Here is a 19,916-nt window from a genome sequence, read left to right as displayed (position 1 = left end):
AGAAATAAAAAATCCCAGAATGATTAATGGCTAAGAAAATGACACAAAAGTAGTAGAATTCTAGGAGGTATAAGGCAAGTAGATGAATGGCAACTGACTCATCCAGAAGGAAGATAAATTTAGGTTAGAGTGGAAATCACTAGCACTCTGTTGTTGACAATGGGAGCTCAAAAGCAGCACCACTCAAAGGGACAGATGTTGCTTGAAATCTAGCTTCAAGTAGGACTTACTTTCTTTTCCGCATTATTTTATTGAATATTCTCTGTATTTACATTTTACATGTTATACTCTCTCCCCCAATTCCACCTCCCCCTTCTTCATTATATTACTTCCATAAAGGCCCTCCCTCTCCCAAATACCCTCTTCCTTCCCAGCACATTGGCATTCCTCTACACTGGAATAGGAACCTTCTCTGGACCAAATTTCTCTCCTCTCATAGACGCCAGAGAATGCTATCCTATGCTGCATATGCACCTGGGTCTATGGGTTTCTGCATTTAACCTCACGGGTTAATGTTTTAGTCCGTGTGAGGTGTGGTGGGTTTGGGTAATTAGTAAGTTTGTTCTTACCATGGGGTTGCAGAACCTTTCAGCTCCATCAGTCATTTCTGTAGCTTCTTCATTGGAGTCCTTGTGTTCAGTTCCATGGTTACCTGCAAGCATCCTCGACTATGTCATTTTGGCTTTAGCAGAGCCTCGGGGAGGCATCCATATCAGAGTTCTGCCAGGAAGTACTACTTGGCATCAGCAATAATGCATGGGATTAGTGACTTCATATGGGATGGATCCCCATGTGAGGCAGTCTTTATAGAATCCTTTCTCCAATCTGCTCCTGTATTTGTCCCAGTATTTCCTTTCATGAGTGTTTTGTTCTCCCTTCTAAAATGTACAGAGGCATCCAACTTCTGGCCTTCCTTCTTTTTGAGGTTCACAGGTTCAATGAATTGTTTGTTGGGTATCCTGAAATTTTTGTTATAGTATTTGCTTATTAGTTCATGTATACATTCATCAGATCTTTCTACAAAAGTCTAACTTCTTGACTTTGTTGTATACCTTGAATATTAGGCCTCTATCCGATGTGAGCTTGGTAAAGATCTTTACCAATCTGTTGGCTGCTGTTTTGTTTTCTTGAGAGTGTCCTTAGTCTTACAGACACTTTGGAATCTCATTAAGTTTCATTTGTCAATATTTGACTTTAGAGCTCGAGCCATTGGTGTTCTATTCAGGAAATTTTCTCCTGTGCCTATATGTTCTAAGGTTTTCCCTACTTTCTCTTCTAATAATTTTAGTATACCTGGTTTCATGTAAAGCTCTTTGTTCTATCTGTACTTGAGCTTTGTACAAGGTGTTAAAAAGGGGCAATTTTCATTCTTCTGCATGCTGAGTACCAGTTGGACCAACACCATTTGATGAGGAGTCTGTCCTTTTTCCATTGAATGTTTACAGCTCCTTTGTCAAAAGTCAACTGACTATATATGGGACAGCTCATTTCTAGGTCTTCTATTCTATTCCATTGAGCCATGTGCCTATCTCTGTACCAGTACCATGCAATTTTAAACACAATTGCCTTGTAATATTGCTTGAGGTCAGGTGTGGTGATGCCCACAGATATTTTCCTGTTGTTGAGGATGGATTTCGCTATTCTAGGTTTTTGGTTATTCCAGATGAAATTGCACATTGCTCTTTCCAACTCTATGAAGAAGTGTGTTAGAATTTTGTTGGGGATGTCATTGAATCTGGAGATAGCTTTGGCTAAAATAACCATTTTTACAATATTGATCATTCTATTCCATGAGTATGGGATATCTTTCCATTTTCTGAGCTCTTCCTTGATTTCCTTTTTTAGAGATTTGAAGTTCTTCTCATACTGGACCTTCACTTGATTAGTTAGAGTCATACTAAGGTATTTTATATTGTTTGTGACTGTTTTAAAGGGTATTTTCCCCTAATTTCTTACTCCGCATGTTCGTCCTTTGAGTAGAGGAAGGCTACTGATTTGTTTGAGTTAATTTTATATCCAGCCACTTTGCTTAACTTGTTTATCAGCTCTAGAAGTTCTCTGGTGGAATTTTTGGGATCATTACAAACACTATCATGTCATCTGCAAACACTGATGTTTTTACTTCTTCCTTTACAATTTGTATCCCTTTGATTTCCTTTTGGTGTCTAATTGCTCCTGCCAGGACTTTAAGTACTATGTTGAATAGGTAGGGGGAAGTGGGCAGCCTTGTCTAGTCCCTGATTTTAATGGGATTGCTTCAATTTTCACACTGTTAAGTTTGATGTTGGCTATTGGTTTGCTGCATATTGCTTTTATTATGTTTAGATGTGGGCCTTGGATTCTGTTCTTTCCAAAACTTTGAATATGAAGGGGTGTTGAATTTTGCCAAATGCTTTCTCAGCATCTAGTGAGATGACCATGTGGTTTTTTTCATTGAGTTTGTTTATATGGTGGATTACGTTGATGGGTTTCCGTATATTAAACCATCCCTGCATCCCAGGGATGAAGCCTACTTGATCATGGTGAATGATCATTTTGATGTGTTCTTGGATTTGGTTTACAAGGATTTTGTTGAGTATTCTTGCATCAATGTTCATAAGTGAGATTGGTCTGAAGTTCTCTTTCTTTGCAGTGCCTCTGTGTGGTTTAGGATCTAGGGTTATTGTGGCCTCAAAAAATGAGTTAGGTAATGTTCTCTGACTCTATTTTGTGGAATATTTTGGAGAGTATGGGTATTAGGTTGTCAATAAATGTCTGTTAGAATTCTGAACCCATCTGGACCTGGGAGTTTTTGGGTTGGGAGGCTTTTGATGACTGCTTCTATTTCTTTAGTTGTCATGGGATTATTTAAATGGTTTACCTGGTCCTGGTTTAACTTTAGTGTATGGTATCTATCTAGGAATTCATCCATTTCCTCCAGATTTTCCAGCTTTGTTGAGTATAGGCTTTTGTAGTAGGATCTGACATTTTTTTAAATTTCCTCAGTCTCAGTTATTATGTGTTAATTTTCATTTCTAAATTTGATAATATGGATACTACCTCTTGGCCCTCTAGTTAGTCTGGCGAAGGGTTTATTAATATTGTTAATTTTCTAAGAGAACCAGCTCTTCGTTTTCTTGATTCTTTGAATGGTTCTTTTTGTTTCTGTTTGGTCAGTTTCTGCTCCAAATTTGATTATTTCTTGTTGTCTACTCCTCTTGGGTGTATCTTCTTCCAGTTGTTCTAGACCTTTAAACTGTGCTGTCAAGTTGCTAGTGTATGCTCTCTCCAGTTTCTCTTTGGAAGCACTCAGAGCTATGAGTTTCCCTCTCAGTACGGCTTTCATTTACACCTATAGGTTTGGGAATGTTGTGTTTTCATTTTCAATAAATTCTAGAAAATTCTTAATTTCTTTCCTTATTTTTGCTTTGACTCAGATATAATTTAATAGAGCATTGTTTAGTTTCCATGTGTATATGAGCTTTGTGTTGTCTTTGTTGTTATTAAAGACAAGCCTTAGACCATGGTGATCTGATAGGATGCATGGGAGTATTTCAATCTTCTTATATCTATTGAGGCTTGTTTTGTGACTGATTATATGGTCAATATTGGAGAAGGTACTGTGAGGTGCGGAGAAGAAGGTGTATTCTTATGTTTTAGGATGACATGTTCTGTAGATGTTTATTAATTCCAATTGGTTCATAACCTCTGCTAGTTTCACTGTCTCCTTGTTCAGTTTGAGTTTCCATGATCAATCCATTGATGAGAGTGGGGTGTGAGGGCCTCCCACTATTATTGTGTAGGGTGCAATGTATGTTTTGAGCTTTAGTAGGGTTTCTTTCATGAAGATTGATGCTCTTGTATTTGGAGCACATATGTTAAGGATTGAGAGTTCCTCCTGACAAATTTATTCCTGTAATTTTAAAAAATTGTCCTTTCTTGTCTTTTCTTGGTAACTTTTGGTTGATAATCTACTTTATTTGAAATTAGAATGTCCACTCCAGCTTGCTTATTGGGAAAGTTTTTTTGGAAGGTTTTTTGTGTTTTTTTTAACAACGTTTTACTCTGAGATAGTGTCTGTCTTTGTCTCTGAGATGAGTTGTTCTGTATGCAGCAATATGCTGGATTCTGTTTATGTATCCAGTCTGGTAGCCTATACCTTTTCATTGGCGAATCGAGTCCATTTATGTTAACAGAGAGTAAGGAGTAGTGGTTGCTGTTTCCTTCTATTTTTGCTTTTAGAAGTAGAATTGTGCCTGTATGACTGTCTTCTTTTGGTTTTCTTGCTTAGTTATTTTATTGTTTTTACTAGGGTGTAGTTTACCTCCTTGTATTTTGTTTTTCACCAATAATTTACTTGTATTCTCTTAGGGTCAGCATGATGTCTGTCCAGTTATTCTAGCTTTCATAGTCTCTGTTAAGAAGTTAGGTTTGATTCTGATTGCTCTGCCTTTATATGTTACATGATCTTTTTCCCTTACTGCTTCTAGTACTCTTTCTTTGCTATGGGCACTTGGCGTTTTGACTATTAAATGTCCGGAGGAATTTCTTTTCTGGTCCACTCTATTTGGAGTTCTGTAAGCTTCTTTCATGCTCATGGTAATCTCATTCCTTTTTTTTTTAATGGAAATACACACAAAGCATTTTATTTGAATAGTGATGTTTAGCTGAGAGTGGGAATTATATCAATAAAATAGAGAACAATCAGCACATAGATAAATTTTACATCTAACATATGAGACAAGCAATCTATAGTCCTGGTAATAACTGCACAAAGCATGTTTTTCCCTGAAAATTAACAACCAAGGACAGCCTGGAAATGTCTTGTGGGGCTGTCAGGAGCTGACACTTTTCTTTGAGGGTAATCCTGGAAGCAAATTAAAGGAAGTGATAATGACTTCTATCCTGTTACTTGTTGGGGGTTAGTTTATAGATAACTCATCTTATTTTTTTTTTTGTCAATTAAACTTTCCTTTTTATTTATTTTTTTTGTTTTTTCAACTTAATTTTAAAAAAACAAAGATAAAAGAAAAAATTTTTAAACATTTTTGCATAAATGTATACAAATACAATTGTGTCAGTGCTTGGCTTTTTTTTCTTTTTTTTTAAGGTTTGATACTCTGCATTAAGGTCTTACTAGTTACAATGAGCAAAAAGTACATGTAAAAAAGGAGCTAAACCGGAATTAGTCAATGTTTTCTTGGTGTGCAAGGATTGAGCATGACGGGGTTTGTTTGTTTGTTTGTTTGTTATTTTCTTTTTTGTTTTGTTTTCTTTTTTTCTTGAATTTCACACAGTCGGTGAGGTGTTTCTGGGGCAGTCTGAGCCTCTGGGGTTAGCATCCCAATATCAGTGACTTCATATTATGTCTGTTCTTCTGTTACTGGGTTATCTCACTCAGTATGATATTCTCTAGATGCATTTATTTTCTTAAGAATTTGGTTAAGTCATTGTTTTTGATAGCTGAGTAGTTCTCGATTCTGTAAATGTACCACAATTTTTCTATCCATTCATCTACTGAAGGACATCTGGGTTCTTTCCAGCTTCTGGCTATTATAAATAGAGCTGCTATGAACATTGTGGTGCATTTATCTTTGTTGTATATTGGAGTGTTTCTGGGGTATATGCCCAGAAGTGGAATAGCTGGATCTTCAGATAGTACTATGTCCAATTTTCTGAGGAATCGCCAGACTGAGTTCCAGAGTGGTTGTATCAGTTTTCAACCCCACCAACAGTGGAGAAGTGTTCCTCTTTCTCCACAATCACTCCAACATCTGCTGTCATCTGAGTTTTGGATCTTGTCCAATTTGGCTTGTGTGATGTGGAATTTCAGGTTTGTTTTGATTTGCATTTCCCTGATGGCTAAGCATGTTGAGCACTTCTTTAGATGTTTCTCAGCCATTTGATATTCCTCAATTTGGAACGTTTTGTTTAGCTCTGTAACCATTTTTTTTAATAGGGCTGTTTGATTCTCTGGTGTCTAGCTTTTTGAGTTCTTTGTATACCTTGGATATTAGGCCTCTATGTGATGTGGAGTTGGTAAAGATCTTTTCAAATTCTGTTGGCTGCCGTTTTGGTTTTTTGACAATATCTTTAGCCTTACAGAAACTTTGCAATCTCATTAAGTCCCATTTGTTAATCTTTGACCTTAGAGCTTGAGCCATTGGTGTTTTGTTCAGGAAATTTTCTCCTGTGCCTATGTGTTCTAAGGGTTTCCCTATTTCCTCATCTAATAATTTCAGTGTATCTGGTTTAATGTGGAGATCTTTGATCCACTTACACTTGAGCTTTGTACAAGGAGATAAAAAAGGGTCTATTTTCATTATTCTGCATGCTGAGTGCCAGTTGGACCAGCACCGTCTGTTGAATAGACTATCCTTTTTCCATTGAATGTTTACGGTGCCTTTGTCAAAAATCAGTTGACCATATACATGAGGGCTCATTTCTGGATCTTCTATTCTATTCAATTGTTCCATGTGTCTATTTCTGTACCAGTACCATGCAATTTTCAGCACAATTGCCTTGTAATATAGCTTGAAGTCAGGGATAGTGATTCCTGCTGATGTTTTCTTGTTGTTGAGGATGGATTTCGCTTTTCTAGGTCTTTTGTATTCCAGATGAAATTGCACATTGATCTTTCCAACTTAATGAAAACTGGGTTGGAATTTTGATGGGGATTGCATTGAATCTGTAGATTGCTTTTGGTAGGATGGCCATTTTTTAAATGTTGATCTTTCCCATCCATGAGCATGGGAGATCTTTCCATTTTCTGAGATCTTCCTCGATTTCCTTCTTTAGAGGTTAGTAGTTCTTGTCATACACGTCCTTCACTTGCGTAGTTAGAGTCACACCAATGTATATCATAGTTTTTGTGACTGTTGTGAAGGGGAACTTTTCCCTATTTTCTTTCTCCACATATTTGTCCTTTGAATATAGGAAGGCTACTGATTTGTTTGAGTTACTTTTGTATCCAGCCAATTTGCTGAACTTGTTTATCAGCTGTAAGAGTTCTCTGGTGGAATTTGTGGGATCACTTAAGTACACTATCATGTCATCTGCAAAGAGTGATTTTTTTTTATTTCTTCCTTTCTGATTTGTATCCCCTTGATGACCTTTTGCTGTCTAATTGCTCCATCCAGGACTTCCAGTACTATGTTGAATAGGTAGGGGGAGAGTGGGCAGCCTAGCTGAGTCCTAGTGGGATTGCTTCAAGATTCCTACCATTAAGTTTGATGTTGGCTGTTGGTTTGCTGTATATTGCTTATATTATGTTTAGGTATGGACCTTAGATTCCTGTTTTTTCCAGGACTTTTAACATGAAGGGGTGTTGAATTTTGTCAAATGTTTTTTCAGCATCTAGTGAGATGACCACATGATTTTGTTCTTTGAGTTTGTTTATATGGTAGATTATATTGATGAATTTCCTTATATTAAACCATTCCTGCATACCAGGGATGAAGCCTACTTGGTCATGGTGAATGATCGTTTTGATGTGTTCTTGGATTCGTTTAGCAAGGATGTTTTTGAGTATTTTTGCATCAATGTTCATAAGTGAGATTGGTCTGAAGTTCTCTTTCTTTGTAGGGTCTTTGTGTGGTTTAGGAACAAGGGTTTTTGTAGCATCAAAAATGAGTTAGGTTGTATTCCATCTGATTCTATCTTGTGGAATAGTTTGGAGAATATTGGTGTTATGTCCACAATAAATGTCTGATATAATTCTGCACTGAACACGTCTGGACCTGGGCTTTTTTGTTTGGGAGGCTTTTGATGACTTCTTCTATTTCTTTAGGTGTTATAGGATTATGTAGATAATTTACCTGGTCCTGGTTTAACTTTAGGATCTTGTATCCATTTCCTCCAGATTTTCCAACTGTGTGGAGTATAGGCTTTTGTAGTAGGATCTGATGATTTCCTGAATTTCCTCAGTTTCAGTTGTTATGTCTCCACTTTCCATTCTGATTTTGTTAATTTGCATACTCTCTCTTTGCCCTCTTGTTAGTCTGGCTAGGGGTTTATCAATCTTGTTGATTTTCTCAATGAACCAGCTCTTGGTTTTGTTGATTCTTTCGATGGTTCTTTTTGTTTTTATTTGGTCTATTTCTGCCCTGAGTCTCATTATTTCTTGCCATCTACCCCTCTTGGGTGTATCTGCTTCCTTTTGTTCTAGAGATTTTAGCTGTGCTGTTAAGTTGCTGATATATGCTCTCTTCAGTTTTTTTTTTTTTTTTTTTTTTTTTTTATTTATTTATTTTGAATCACTCAGGGCTATGAGTTTTCCTCTCATTACTGATTTCATTGCATCCCATAGGTTTGGGTATGTTGTATTTTCATTTTCATTAAATTCTAGAAAATCCTTAATTTCTTTCTTTATTTCTTCTATGACCCTGCTATCTTTTAACAGAGTGTTGTTTAGTTTCCATGTGTATCTAAGTTTTTGTTGTCTTTTTTGTTGTTAAAGACCAGCCTTAGACCATGGTGATCTGAGAGGATGCATGGGAGTATTTCAATCTTTTTATATCGGTTGAGGCTCATTCTTCTTCCAATTATGTGGTCAGTTTTTGAGAAGGTGCCATGGAGTGCTGAGAATAAGGTGTATTCTTTTACTTTAGGATGATATGTTCTGTAGATATCTATTAATTCCAGTTGGTTCATAGTCTCTGCTAGTTTTACAGTGTCTTTTTCAGTTTCTGTTTCCATGATTTGTCCAATGGTGAGAGTGGGGTATTAAGACTCCCACTATTATTGTGTGGGGTGAAATGCATTTTTGAGCTTTATTAGGGTTTCTTTTATGAATATGGTTGCTTCTGTATTTGGAGCATATATGTTAAAGATTGAGAGTTCCTCTTGACAGATTTCTCCTGTAATGAGTAAAAAAGTGTTCTTCTTTATATTTTTGATTATTTTTGGTTGGAAATTTGCTTCATTAGATATTAGAGTAGCCATTCCAGCTTGCTTCTTTGGGCTCTTTGCTTGGAAGCTTTTTTCCCAACCTTTTACTCTGAGATAGTGTCTGTCTTTGTCTCTGAGATGAATTTCCTGTATGCAGCCAAATGCTGGGTTTTGTTTATGTATACAGTCTGATAGCCTATGTCTCTTTATTAGGGAGTGGAGACCATTTATGTTAATAGATATCAAGGAATAGTGGTTTCTGTTTTCTGCTATTATTGCTTTTGTAGGTTGTGTATGTGTCTCTTTCTTCCTTTGGTTTTCTTGCTTAGGAGTTTTCTTATTTATACTAGGATGTAGTTCCCCTCATTGTATTGGGTGTTCCACCTATAATTCGTTGTAGTGCTGGGTTTGTGGTCAGATATTGTGTAAATTTAGATTTGTCTTGAAATATCTTCATCTCTCCATATATGGTGATTGATAGTTTTACTGGGTATAGCAGCTTGGGGTGGCACTTGTGCTCTCTTAGGGTCTGCATGATTTCTTACCAGGCTCTTCTAGCTTTCATACTCTCTGTTGAAAAATCGGGTATGATTCTGATTGGTCTGCCTTTATATGTTACCTGACCTTTTTCCTTTACTGATTTTAGTATTCTTTCTTTGCTTTGGGCACTTGGTGTTTTGACTACTATGTGTCGGGAGGTATTTCTTTTCTGGTTCAACCTATTTGGAGTTCTGAAGGCTTTCTTTATGCTCCTGGTCATCTCATTCTTAAGGGTAGGGAAGTTTTCTTCTACAATTTTGTTGAAGATATTTACTGTGCCTCTTAGTAGATATTCTTCTCCCTCTTCTATTCCTATTATCCTTAGGTTTGGTCTTCTCATTGTGTCCTGGATCTCCTGGACATTTTGGGTTAAGAGCTTTTTGGTTTTTGCATCTTCTCAGGCTGTTTTGTCTATGTTTACAATGTTGTCTTCGGCCCCCGAGATTCTCTCTTCCATCTCTTGTAGTCTATTTGAAATTGCTTCTGTGACTTCTGATTTCTTTTGTAGGTGTTCTACCTCTAGGTTTATCTCTTTTGTGTTTTCTTAATTGTGTCAATTTCCGTTTTTAATTCCTTCTTCTATTCCTTCATCTATTTGGTTCTGTTTTCCTCTAGTTCTTTGAGTTCTTTGAGTGATTTTCTTGTTTCCTCTTTAAAAGCTTCTGATTCTTTTTGCTTTTTTTCTTGTTCTTGTTTAAGGATCCCTATCATCGTCTTGAGGTATGATTTTAGGTCTGCGTCTTCTTTTTCTGGAGTGCTTGGCATTCCAATGTTTGCTGTGATGGGAGAGCTGGGTTCTGGTGTTGCCAGGTTGTATTGGTTTCCTTGGGATATACTCTTTTGCTTTCCTCTTTCCATCTTGTTGTCAGTGATATGTTCTTGTCTTTACCTTGTACCTTGTCTGTGTCCCTGGATCTCTACTGGTCCAGGTGGCAGATGGTCCGAGCCCTGTTCTGCGCCCAAAAGCCACCGGGTGGGAACAGAGGTCCCAATGCTGGGTTCCTGTTCCCTGGATCAGCAAGGGCAGGGGTGGGCTTTCTGTGCGCACTTGAAGAAATCTCTCTGCCTCCTGGCTGCTCAGATCTCCTACTCACCAGGCCTTAACCTTTGCAAACTGCTGGTCCAGGTGGCTGATCAGTCACCTCATTCTTAATGGTAGAGAAGTTTTCTTTTATGATTTTGCTGAATATATTCACTGGTCCTCTTAGTTGACATTCTTCAAGATCTTCTATTCCGATTATTCTTATGTTTGGTCTTCTCATTGTGCCCTGGACCTCCTGGATATTTTGGCTTAGGAGCTTTTTTGGCTTTTGCATCTTCTCTGACTGTTTTGTCTGTGTTTTCTATGTTCTCTTCGGCACCTGAGATTCTCTTTTCCATCTCTTGTAGTCTGTTGAAGATACTTGTATCTGTGACTACTGATTTCTGTTTTAGGTTTTCTACCTCCAGAGTTGTCTCTTTTAGTGTTTTATTATTCCCATTTCCATTTTAAATTCCTTCTTCAATTCCTTCATCTCTATGTTTCTATTTTGTTCTAATTCTTTGATTTCTTTGAGTGTTTTTCTTGTTTCCTCTTTAAAAGCTTCTATTTCTTTATGCTTTTCCTCCTGTTCTTGTTTAAGGATTTCTATAATCATCTTGACGTATGATATCGGGTCTGAGTCTTCTTTTTCTGGAGTGTTTGGCATTCTGCTGTTTGTTGTGATGAAAGAGCTAGGTTGTGGTGTTGCCAGGTTGTCTTCATTTCCATTGGGTAAGTTCTTTTATTTTCCTCTTGCCATCTTGTTGTCTGTGCTTATACGAGTTCTTATTGTCAGTGATTGTTTCCAGTTTCTCCTGTGTACCTGGCCTGTGTCCCTGGATCTCGGCTGTTCCCGTTGTCAAATGTCCTGAGCCTTTTTTCTGCATGCTTAACCCCCTGGTTAGAAATCGAGTTTCTATGGCAGAGTTCCTGCTCCTTTGAACCAATTTGGGGGGGGGGGCGCTTTCCCTGCACTCGGCCCAGAACCCGTGTCCTGCCTACTCTCAAGGCGGTCTGACCAGGCCTGCATCCCTGGATGTCCACTGTACCCAGTGCCAAATGGCCTGAGCTTTTGTTCCACAAGCCTGGGCCCTCTGGGTGGCAACAGAGTCCCTACAGCAAAGTTCCTGCTCACCTGAACCACTGGGGGTGGGGGGTTGGCACACTTTCTGCACGCTTGGCCCAGACCTCTCTGAGATGCAGCTACTCACAGTGTGGTCTCACTAGGCCTGTGTCCCTGGATCTCTGCTCAAAACAGAACTTTTCACACTTGCTCTGCTACACTACAGTGATAAAGCTGCAGATAGGCACCCGGATGATCCCGCCTCCTATTCTGACTGACAGATCCACCTCAAAGCCCTGATTGGCCACTGATTCTTGAGTTACATGAGCGCCTCCCTAAGGGTAGAGTGAGCATAGTGATTCCAGGTCATGGCTTCCAGTACTGTAGCAGACCTTTTCGAGAGACACAGAGGTTTGCATTTCGGTAGCAGTTGGACCTGTCTTGCAATAGCCTACAGTCTGTCTTCCCATCCAGTACTGAGAAGAACCCACCTCCTCAGCTCAGGCTGCTCAGCCGCCTGCTCCTCCCCTTCGTGAACCGTGACTCTGAACTCACTAAGTCAGGGAAACCAGATATTGTTTGAAGTCCCTTTAATTCACTCACTAGGCACCCCCCTAAAGCCTGTGAAAGTGAGATAACTCAGTCATGTATAGGCTTTATCACACTGATTACATTTGAAGGGTTTCTCTCCAGTATGTATTAATTTATATGTTTGAAGATACTGGCACCGTGCAAAGGCTTTAACACATTGATTATATTCATAACGTTTTTCTCCAGTATGAGTTCTTTTACGTAAGTACAGAGTACACTTATGTGCAAATGATGACATTCATAGGGTTTCTCTCCAGAATGTGTTCTTTCATGGATAGGAAGATACTGGTGTTGTGCAAAGGCTTTATCACATTCATTACATTTGTAGGGTTTCTCTCCAGCATCTGTTCTTTCATGTATTTGGACACTGCTGTGACATGCAAGGGCTTCACTCTGCTGAAAGCCTTCAGAGGGCTTCTCTCCAGTATAAAATCTCTCATGCTTTTGAAAGTGACTGTGATATGTGAAGGCTTTATCACACTGTGCATTTTCGTAGCGTTTCTCTCCAGCATGACTTCTTTCATGCCTGCAATGATAATTGGAAAATGTAAAAGTTTTATCACATTCATTACACTCATGGATCTTTTTAATCTGAGTGAATTAATTTTAATATTTTGGTCTAATTCTTAAGTAGAAATAGATCTTAAGGGTTTATAACATTGTTTACAATACTGGTTTTCCCTTCACTGTGGGTTGTTCTCCATCCTTAGAGATACCTGTGATGGTGACAGCATTTATTATGTGGCTCACATTTATACCAGACATTTTCTAAATGAATCTTTCCAAATATTTAAAGAAAACTACAAGAATTTACAGATTTAACACTCTATTTAAGTTCATAAATTTTCTTACACTTTGAGTCATACTGCATTTGAAAAGGGAAGGACAAAAAAATATCCACACTCAAATGCTCATAGGCATTTTCTACAGTAAAAATTTGTGGTTGTATTCCAAATGAAGTTGAAAAATAATGTGGTTAGAAACTAGCATCATATTCAGAAAGTCTTCTACAAGTGGGGAGTACCATATAACATCTAGTCCCTCAAAGAAAAGGAGATTCTCTGCTTCTCTCAATGTCCCTGTGCTCATATGGCCTGTATCCAGGAAGACTTATGATATACTTATTAAAAATTAACAAATAAAGGGTTTCCACCTTGTATTCACACAGCTTGATTTTGTTCCTCAGACATGAACTGTTGGGATTAAGGTTTCTCCCCAATAACATTCTTCACTCTCACAAACTTCCCCTCTCACTGACCTTAGCAAATTTAGACAAGTGTATGAGCAACAGCAGCTTTACTGTGGACTATTTCCTTATTAAAAAGAAGGTTTGGACATACCACATATCACCTATTCAGTGTGTGTACATTCTGCAATATCTGAGTGGTATGAAGGTGATTACCTGACCCTCTGGTCCCATGGCCTGTCACATGCTTGCTAGCCAATAGATTCAAAGGCCAATATGCTTAGCCATTGGATTTAAATTATAACCTTGCTGATGTTAGAGGCTGGTTCTTTGATATGAGGAAGGGCCAAGTGGCTGGTTGTAGATCAGAGCAGTCTCCTTTCTTATGATTTGGAGCAAACTTTCTGGACAGTCCTACTGAACAAATATATGTATCCTAGCATCCTAACCTCTAACAGGTCTGGCTGACATATGGCTTATCTGTGGGGTGTTTAGGAGGCGTTCCTCCCTCAGCTAAGTTTTACTTGGTGTTGCTAACTATCTCCTGAGGAATGGTAAATCCTTGACATCATCAACCCAACTCTTCTACTCCACAGTTTAATCCTGGAGTGCTACCCACATGAGATGCCTTTTACAGCCTCTCCAAGATTAACTGCAGATCGGTCTTACCCCTTAAGGTTAAATGACAGGGGGGTTAGTAACTTTTAGAAGAGAAATGAGGCCTCTCTGAAACTGACATCCTCCTAAGCGTGTTTCTACACACAAGTCTCTGTGCAAGATGCTCTGAGCAGATGCTGCCCTCATAGGGAAGTTATTCAGAGCCCACTGCTGGGTTCAGGGATTAACCAGGACAAAAAGGGAAGGAACAGGCAGCCACTTCTGGCCACAGCTCACAGACCCTGGGACCCCACCATACCAGCTCCCTCTGCACACGTGCTTGCTCCTTCCTTCTGTAGGCAGTGACCCTGCACTCACCACGTGCGAATTAGGAGCTCTCCAGAGCTTCCCTCACATCACTGGGTAGTAGGGCTCAGGGAAATACAACTTTTCAAACATGCTCTGCTACACCACAGTGCTGAAGCTGTAGCTAGGTAACCGGAAGATCCCGCCTCCTTTTCTGACTGACAGGTCCAGCTCACGGCCCTTCCATCCAGCACTGAGAAGAACCCACCTCCTCAGCTCAGGCTGCTCAGTCGCCTTCTCCTCTTCTTTGTGAACAGTGACCCTGCGCTCACTAATTTGGGGATACCGGAGCTTGTTTGAACTCCCTTTCCTTCACTCATTAGGCACCCCCACCACAAAGCTGTGAAAGTGTGGTTGGTTCTGTAATGTAAACCAATCTTTTCTGCGTTGTTCCCAAATTAACTTGGAAGCATCACCTGACCATCAACAAGGTAACTTCCCGGCATGCTGGGAATTGTAGTTCTTTGAGTGAACAAGCCCTTATGGGAAAGTTCAGTGGCTAAATTAATTCTTGCATAAATCCTTGCAACACGTGACCGCGGGATATTGTATCTGGGAACTTCCGAGGATTTTTCTGGCTCGGGTCCATCTCTTGGTCAGTACTTAATATTTAATAAACGATTGCTTTAAATTTGGACCGAAACAGTTGAGTTTGTTTCCTGTAAATCTCAAGAGTAACAGGGAGGCACATAAGGAGATAACTGGCCCAAATCGCCTTTTTTTCGGGATAATCGAAAGGTGGGCTGACCCACCTGATCCAGGGTCTCTGGGAAATGCATTCGAATGAACTGCAGACTTGGAGAAAAGCACTAAGCTCCTTTTGGTTTCTGGGTTCTGGTAAATGGGTACTGTGTCTGATGAACTGGGAGAACTTGATGGGTTTTACACCTCGTTCAGGAAAAAGGGAGAAGCCTATTGTCTTTTTGTTTGTTTGTTTGTTTTGTTTTTCTTTGGTTGTTTGAGTGATTTCTGGGTAACTGGGAGTTCATCCAGGGCAATCAGTTCTTTTCTAATCAGTAATTTCCATGGAAACACCCTCTGGTGCCACTGGGAGGCAGAAACTTCAGTGACCCAGCACTTAGTGACTTCACCTGTGTTCCAGTGCCTAGGCTGCCCAATAAAGCAGAGATTTGCAAAGGATACCAGGCAGTCCAGGAACTAAGAAAACTGTTTGTAACCTGCATTTTCTCTGACTGTTGTGTCAATGTTTTCTGTGGAGTCTTCTGCACCTGAGATGCTCCCTTTTATTTCTTGTATTCTGTTGTTGATGTTTGAATCTATTACTTTTGATCTCTTTCCTAGGTTTTCAATCTCCAGGGTTGTCTCCCTTGGTGATTTCTTTATTGTTTCTATTTCTAATTTAATAACCTGAATGATTTTGTTCAATTCCATTAACACTTTGTTTGTGTTTTCTTGGGATTCATTTAGGGATTTTTGTGTTTCTTCTTTAAGAACTTTGACCTTTAAGGGTATCTACCTACATTTTATTTCTTTAAGGGAATTATTTATATCCTTACTAAAGTCCTCTCTCATCATCCTGAGATATGAACATAAATCTGAATCTTGACTTTTATGATATGATGTGGTATCAAGTTCATGCTGTAGCTGAGAACTGGGTTCTGATTATGTTAAGTAGCCTTTGTTTCTGTTGCTTAGGTTTTGGAGCACACCTCTCACATCAGGTTATATCTGGTTTTATCTAGCCTTTCTCTGACAGGAACCTGACCCCTTTGTGATCCTGGTTGTATCAGATCTACTCATAGTGCAGCTGTCTCTGAACCTGTGATTCTTCTATCCCGTGATTCTGAGATCTGTGTGTTAGTTCCTGGGAGTCAAGCTGTCTCTAGGATCCCAATATTCTGCTGTAAAGAAGTTCCTGAGATTCTGTTTTATCTGATCTCCTGAGAGTAAAGCTTTCTCTGAGTATTGTAAGAGTGGGTGGGAAGCCGGAGCTCTAGGTTTTCTCAGGGCCCAGGTGGAAGTTAGAAGGGACTCATACCTCTGGCTGTGTGAGGGTTTGTGTTTCCATGGATCCTGTGGGGGTCCCAGCTATGCTGAGTGTTGGTAAATATGTTGTGGCCTCAACTGTGACGTGGAGTGTGGCAGAAGTCCAGTGATCCTGAGTGTGTTTTCTCATCTGGGAATTGAGCTTTCCTTGTGATTGTGTGTTTCTGAGCTCAGGGCGCTGGGCTATCTCTGGGTGTTGATGGAGTGGTTGCAGAGCCAGTGCCTCGGGTTTGCTCTCAGTGCATGTTCACACTGGAATGAATCTGTGCCACTGGCTGGGCACACTGGAGGCAGTCTATGAGAAAAATTGGGATTTTGCAAATATCAGTTGTTTTACCAATCCCTTCTATAACTACAGTATAATAGCAGGTTGAATTATCTACAAGCTCATTTTATTTTATTATTCTTTAATATATATTTTATAGTTCGATTGTTATTCCCCTAAATGGTTCACGGCCTGATTCTTCCACATCCCCTACCTCAATCCTTACTTCCTCTCCCATCTCCAAGAAGATATCTCTTCTCTCCAAACCTCAGACTTTCCCAATCTCTTGGGAATCAAGTCTCTAGGGGCTTAGGTGTGTCTGCTCTCACTGAGGCCAGACCAGGCGGTCCTATACTGCATATGATCAGGGGCCTCATATCAGCTGGTACATGCTTACTGGCTGTTTCAGTGTCTGAGAACTCTTGGCTGTCAAGGTTAGTTGAGACAGCAGGTCCTCGCCTAGGGACACCCTCATCCTCACCTTCTACCAATTATCCCTAATTTGAATGCAGTGGTCCCCAGCTTCTGTCCATTGTTGGATATAATATGCTTGTATTTGGGAGTAGAAAAAGCATATTTCCTCCTTAGACAATCTTGAAGAGCAGTGAAAACACAGGTAGTATTCTGTCATGTATGTATTCCTACTTGAAGCCAGTGAATGTGTTCTGATTTCATCTTTGTTGATTCTTTAGTTTATCTTATTTATTGATTGATTTGAGAGATTATTTCTATGATAAGCCAGGTCTGTCCTCGAACCTACTTTCTATGAGAGCTCGTAGATTTAACAGCTATATCACCTTTTATGGAAGTTAATATGAGGGAAAATCTCCATGAAAGCAACATGATGACTAAAATTGTAATAATGATTTGAGAATTTGCAATCTCATTAAGTCCCATTTCTTGATCCTTGGTCTTAGAGAACAAGCCATTGGTGTTCTGTTCAGCAAATTTTCCCCTGTGCCTATGTGTTCTAAGGTTTCCCCCACTTTCTCTTCTAAGAATTTCAGTGTACTTGGTTTTAAGTGGAGATCTTTGATCCATTTGCACTTGAGCTTTGTACAAGGACATAGAAAAGGGTCTATTTTCAATCTTTGCATGTTGACTGCCAGTTGAGCCAACACCATTTGTTGAAGAGGCTGTCCTATTTCCATTGAATATTTTTAGCCCCTTTGTCAAAAATCAAGTGACCATATGTATGATGGTTCATTCTGGATCTTCTATTCTGATACACAAAAGAAACAAGATGTCCTTCAGTAGATGAATGGATACAGAGATTGTGGTATATTTACACAATGGAATACTACTCAGCTATCAGAAACAATGACTTTATGAAATTCGTAAGAAAATGGATGTATATAGAGAATATCATCCCAGGCACAAAAGAACAGATATAATATGCAGTCACTGATAATTAGATACTAGCCACAGAAAGCAGGCCATATGAAGCTCAAGAATAACAAAGGCCAAATAGTGAAAGTCTCAGTCCTTCTTAGGAAAAAAACAAGTGTACAGCACCCTCTCAGAGTGTGGTACACCTAGACCTTAAAACATTAATAACACAAAAGCTAGGAATATAGCATTGTGCCAATTTTGGGTATTCAAGGATCATTATGTTTAATCTATACACACCATGAAGACTCTGACTGTTTTCATGTCACATTCTGTTACATGTACTTTATGCTTATGGTAAATAGTGGGATTTCAATGCATGTTATCAAATCTCTAAAAGAATTTCCAAATGCCTTAAAAAATCTGTACATGTATCTCTCTTCATTAAATAAAGTTATAAAAAATAATTTAAGAATTTCAGTTCTCCCAGAGGACACTAAGCAAGTAAATGAGTATAAGAATTTATGAACAGTACACACAAGATAAGCAGATATGATATCTCCAGACATTACTAGAGGAACCATGAGAGGGATTCTAAACTAGATACATGCAATGAAACCCAATATGTGGAGGGTAGGTTCCAACTTTACAATTGACAGATTGTTGAAATATTTGTTCAGAAATATGATTTCTCCCTGATCTTTTGTATACAATTTCTGTCTGGTCTCACTAAAATGATGTAGATCTTGGGTGCAAAGATACATCCAAGCATCCCTGCACTAGATGCCAAGATGGAGAAGATCTCCACAGCAACCATGACCTTGCCCTTGGTGCTATGGTAGACAGGAAGGAAGGTGACCCAGACACTGCAGAACACTAGCATGCTGAAGGTCAAGAACTTGGCTTCATTGAATGTGTCAGGCAGATTCTTGGCCAAGAAAGCCACAGTGAAGCTTCCAAGGGCCAGGCAGGCCAAGTATCCCAGGACAAAGTAGAATGCAGTAACTGAGCCCTTGTTGCACACAATGATGATTTGGCCATGCTCAGAGTGCTCATCAGTATCAACAAAGGGAGGAGAAACTGCTATCCAGGTTGTACACAGAATACACTGAAATAGGGAACATATGGGAATAATGTAGTTGGGAGTCCCTGATACCAGGAAGTTTCTCAACTTCCTTCCTGGGTCTGTGACTTTGAATGCCAGAATCACAGTTACTGTTTTGGCCAGAACTGTGGAAACAGCCACAGTGAATACAATGCCAAAGGTGATTTGCTGTAAGATACAGGTTACTCTGTTAGGATGGCCAATGAAGAAAAAGGAGCACAGAAAACAGCACATGAGTGACACGAGCAATAGGTAGCTGAGGATTCTGTTATTGGCCTTCACAATAGGAGTGTCATGGTGCTTCACAAAGACCCAAAGTACCAGAGCTGTGAATGCAGACAGACAGAAGGCTAGTAAGGCAAGAGCCATCCCCAAGGGGTCTTCATAGCTTAGAAAGATCACATCTTTCTGAAGGCATTTGTTGTGTTGTGTGTTGGCATAGTGGCCTTGTGGACAATTCACACACTGATCCATATCTGATGTGCAAAGGAAAGTTAGGTTAGTGCTGCTTTAGGAATTTTATCGGCAGGGTATTTCAAGTGAGGGTGTTGAGAGAAGGCTTGCAATGCTGCCTTTGATAATGAGAATACATTTGAAAGACTTGTTTCACAGTATTGTTTTAAATTTTAATTTTCATAAAAATTTAAGTGAATATCAAACAGAGCAATTCTTTATCTATTTAACTTGTTGATTGTATAATTTATTATGTTATCAGAATGCTAAGTTTTTCTAAGCTTGTGTTGGTTCTATGTTGATATCCAGAAGATTTTCAAGTAGTTTTTCACAGCAGTTTCTCACAAATTTGCAAATACTTTATCCTTCCATCTTAATCTTACAGAGAACGTGTGTTTTGTACCTAGCAGTCTCATGACTTTGTCAACTATACTATATAGTAGTTTTGGTATTTTGGGGCTCCTATATGTACATGTTGTGCATAATCTTATGAAAGACAGAAAAATAAATGTAATAGGACTAAAT

At 39.1% G+C, this 19,916-nt stretch overlaps 2 protein-coding genes across 2 annotated transcripts in view; one reads left to right on the top strand and one right to left on the bottom strand.

Annotated features, from left to right (window-relative positions):
* LOC308413593 (vomeronasal type-2 receptor 116-like) overlaps window positions 1-19,916 on the top strand; it is a gene marked incomplete at both ends in the record, with an annotated part of 711,488 nt that overhangs the window by 364,365 nt on the left and 327,207 nt on the right. The window lies entirely within an intron of this gene.
* Window positions 18,510-19,916, bottom strand: part of LOC308413999 (uncharacterized protein) — a gene marked incomplete at both ends in the record, with an annotated part of 50,050 nt that continues 48,643 nt past the window's right edge. The window contains one exon of the mRNA XM_080909166.1: window positions 18,510-19,414. Within this exon, the coding sequence (XP_080765292.1) occupies window positions 18,510-19,414 (905 nt within the window). The remainder of the gene's footprint in view (window positions 19,415-19,916) is intronic.

Source organism: Micromys minutus (assembly GCF_963924665.1).
Source record: "Micromys minutus genome assembly, chromosome: 32".
Classification (NCBI taxonomy): Eukaryota; Metazoa; Chordata; class Mammalia; order Rodentia; family Muridae; genus Micromys; species Micromys minutus.
This window is presented reverse-complemented; position numbering and strand designations above follow the sequence as displayed.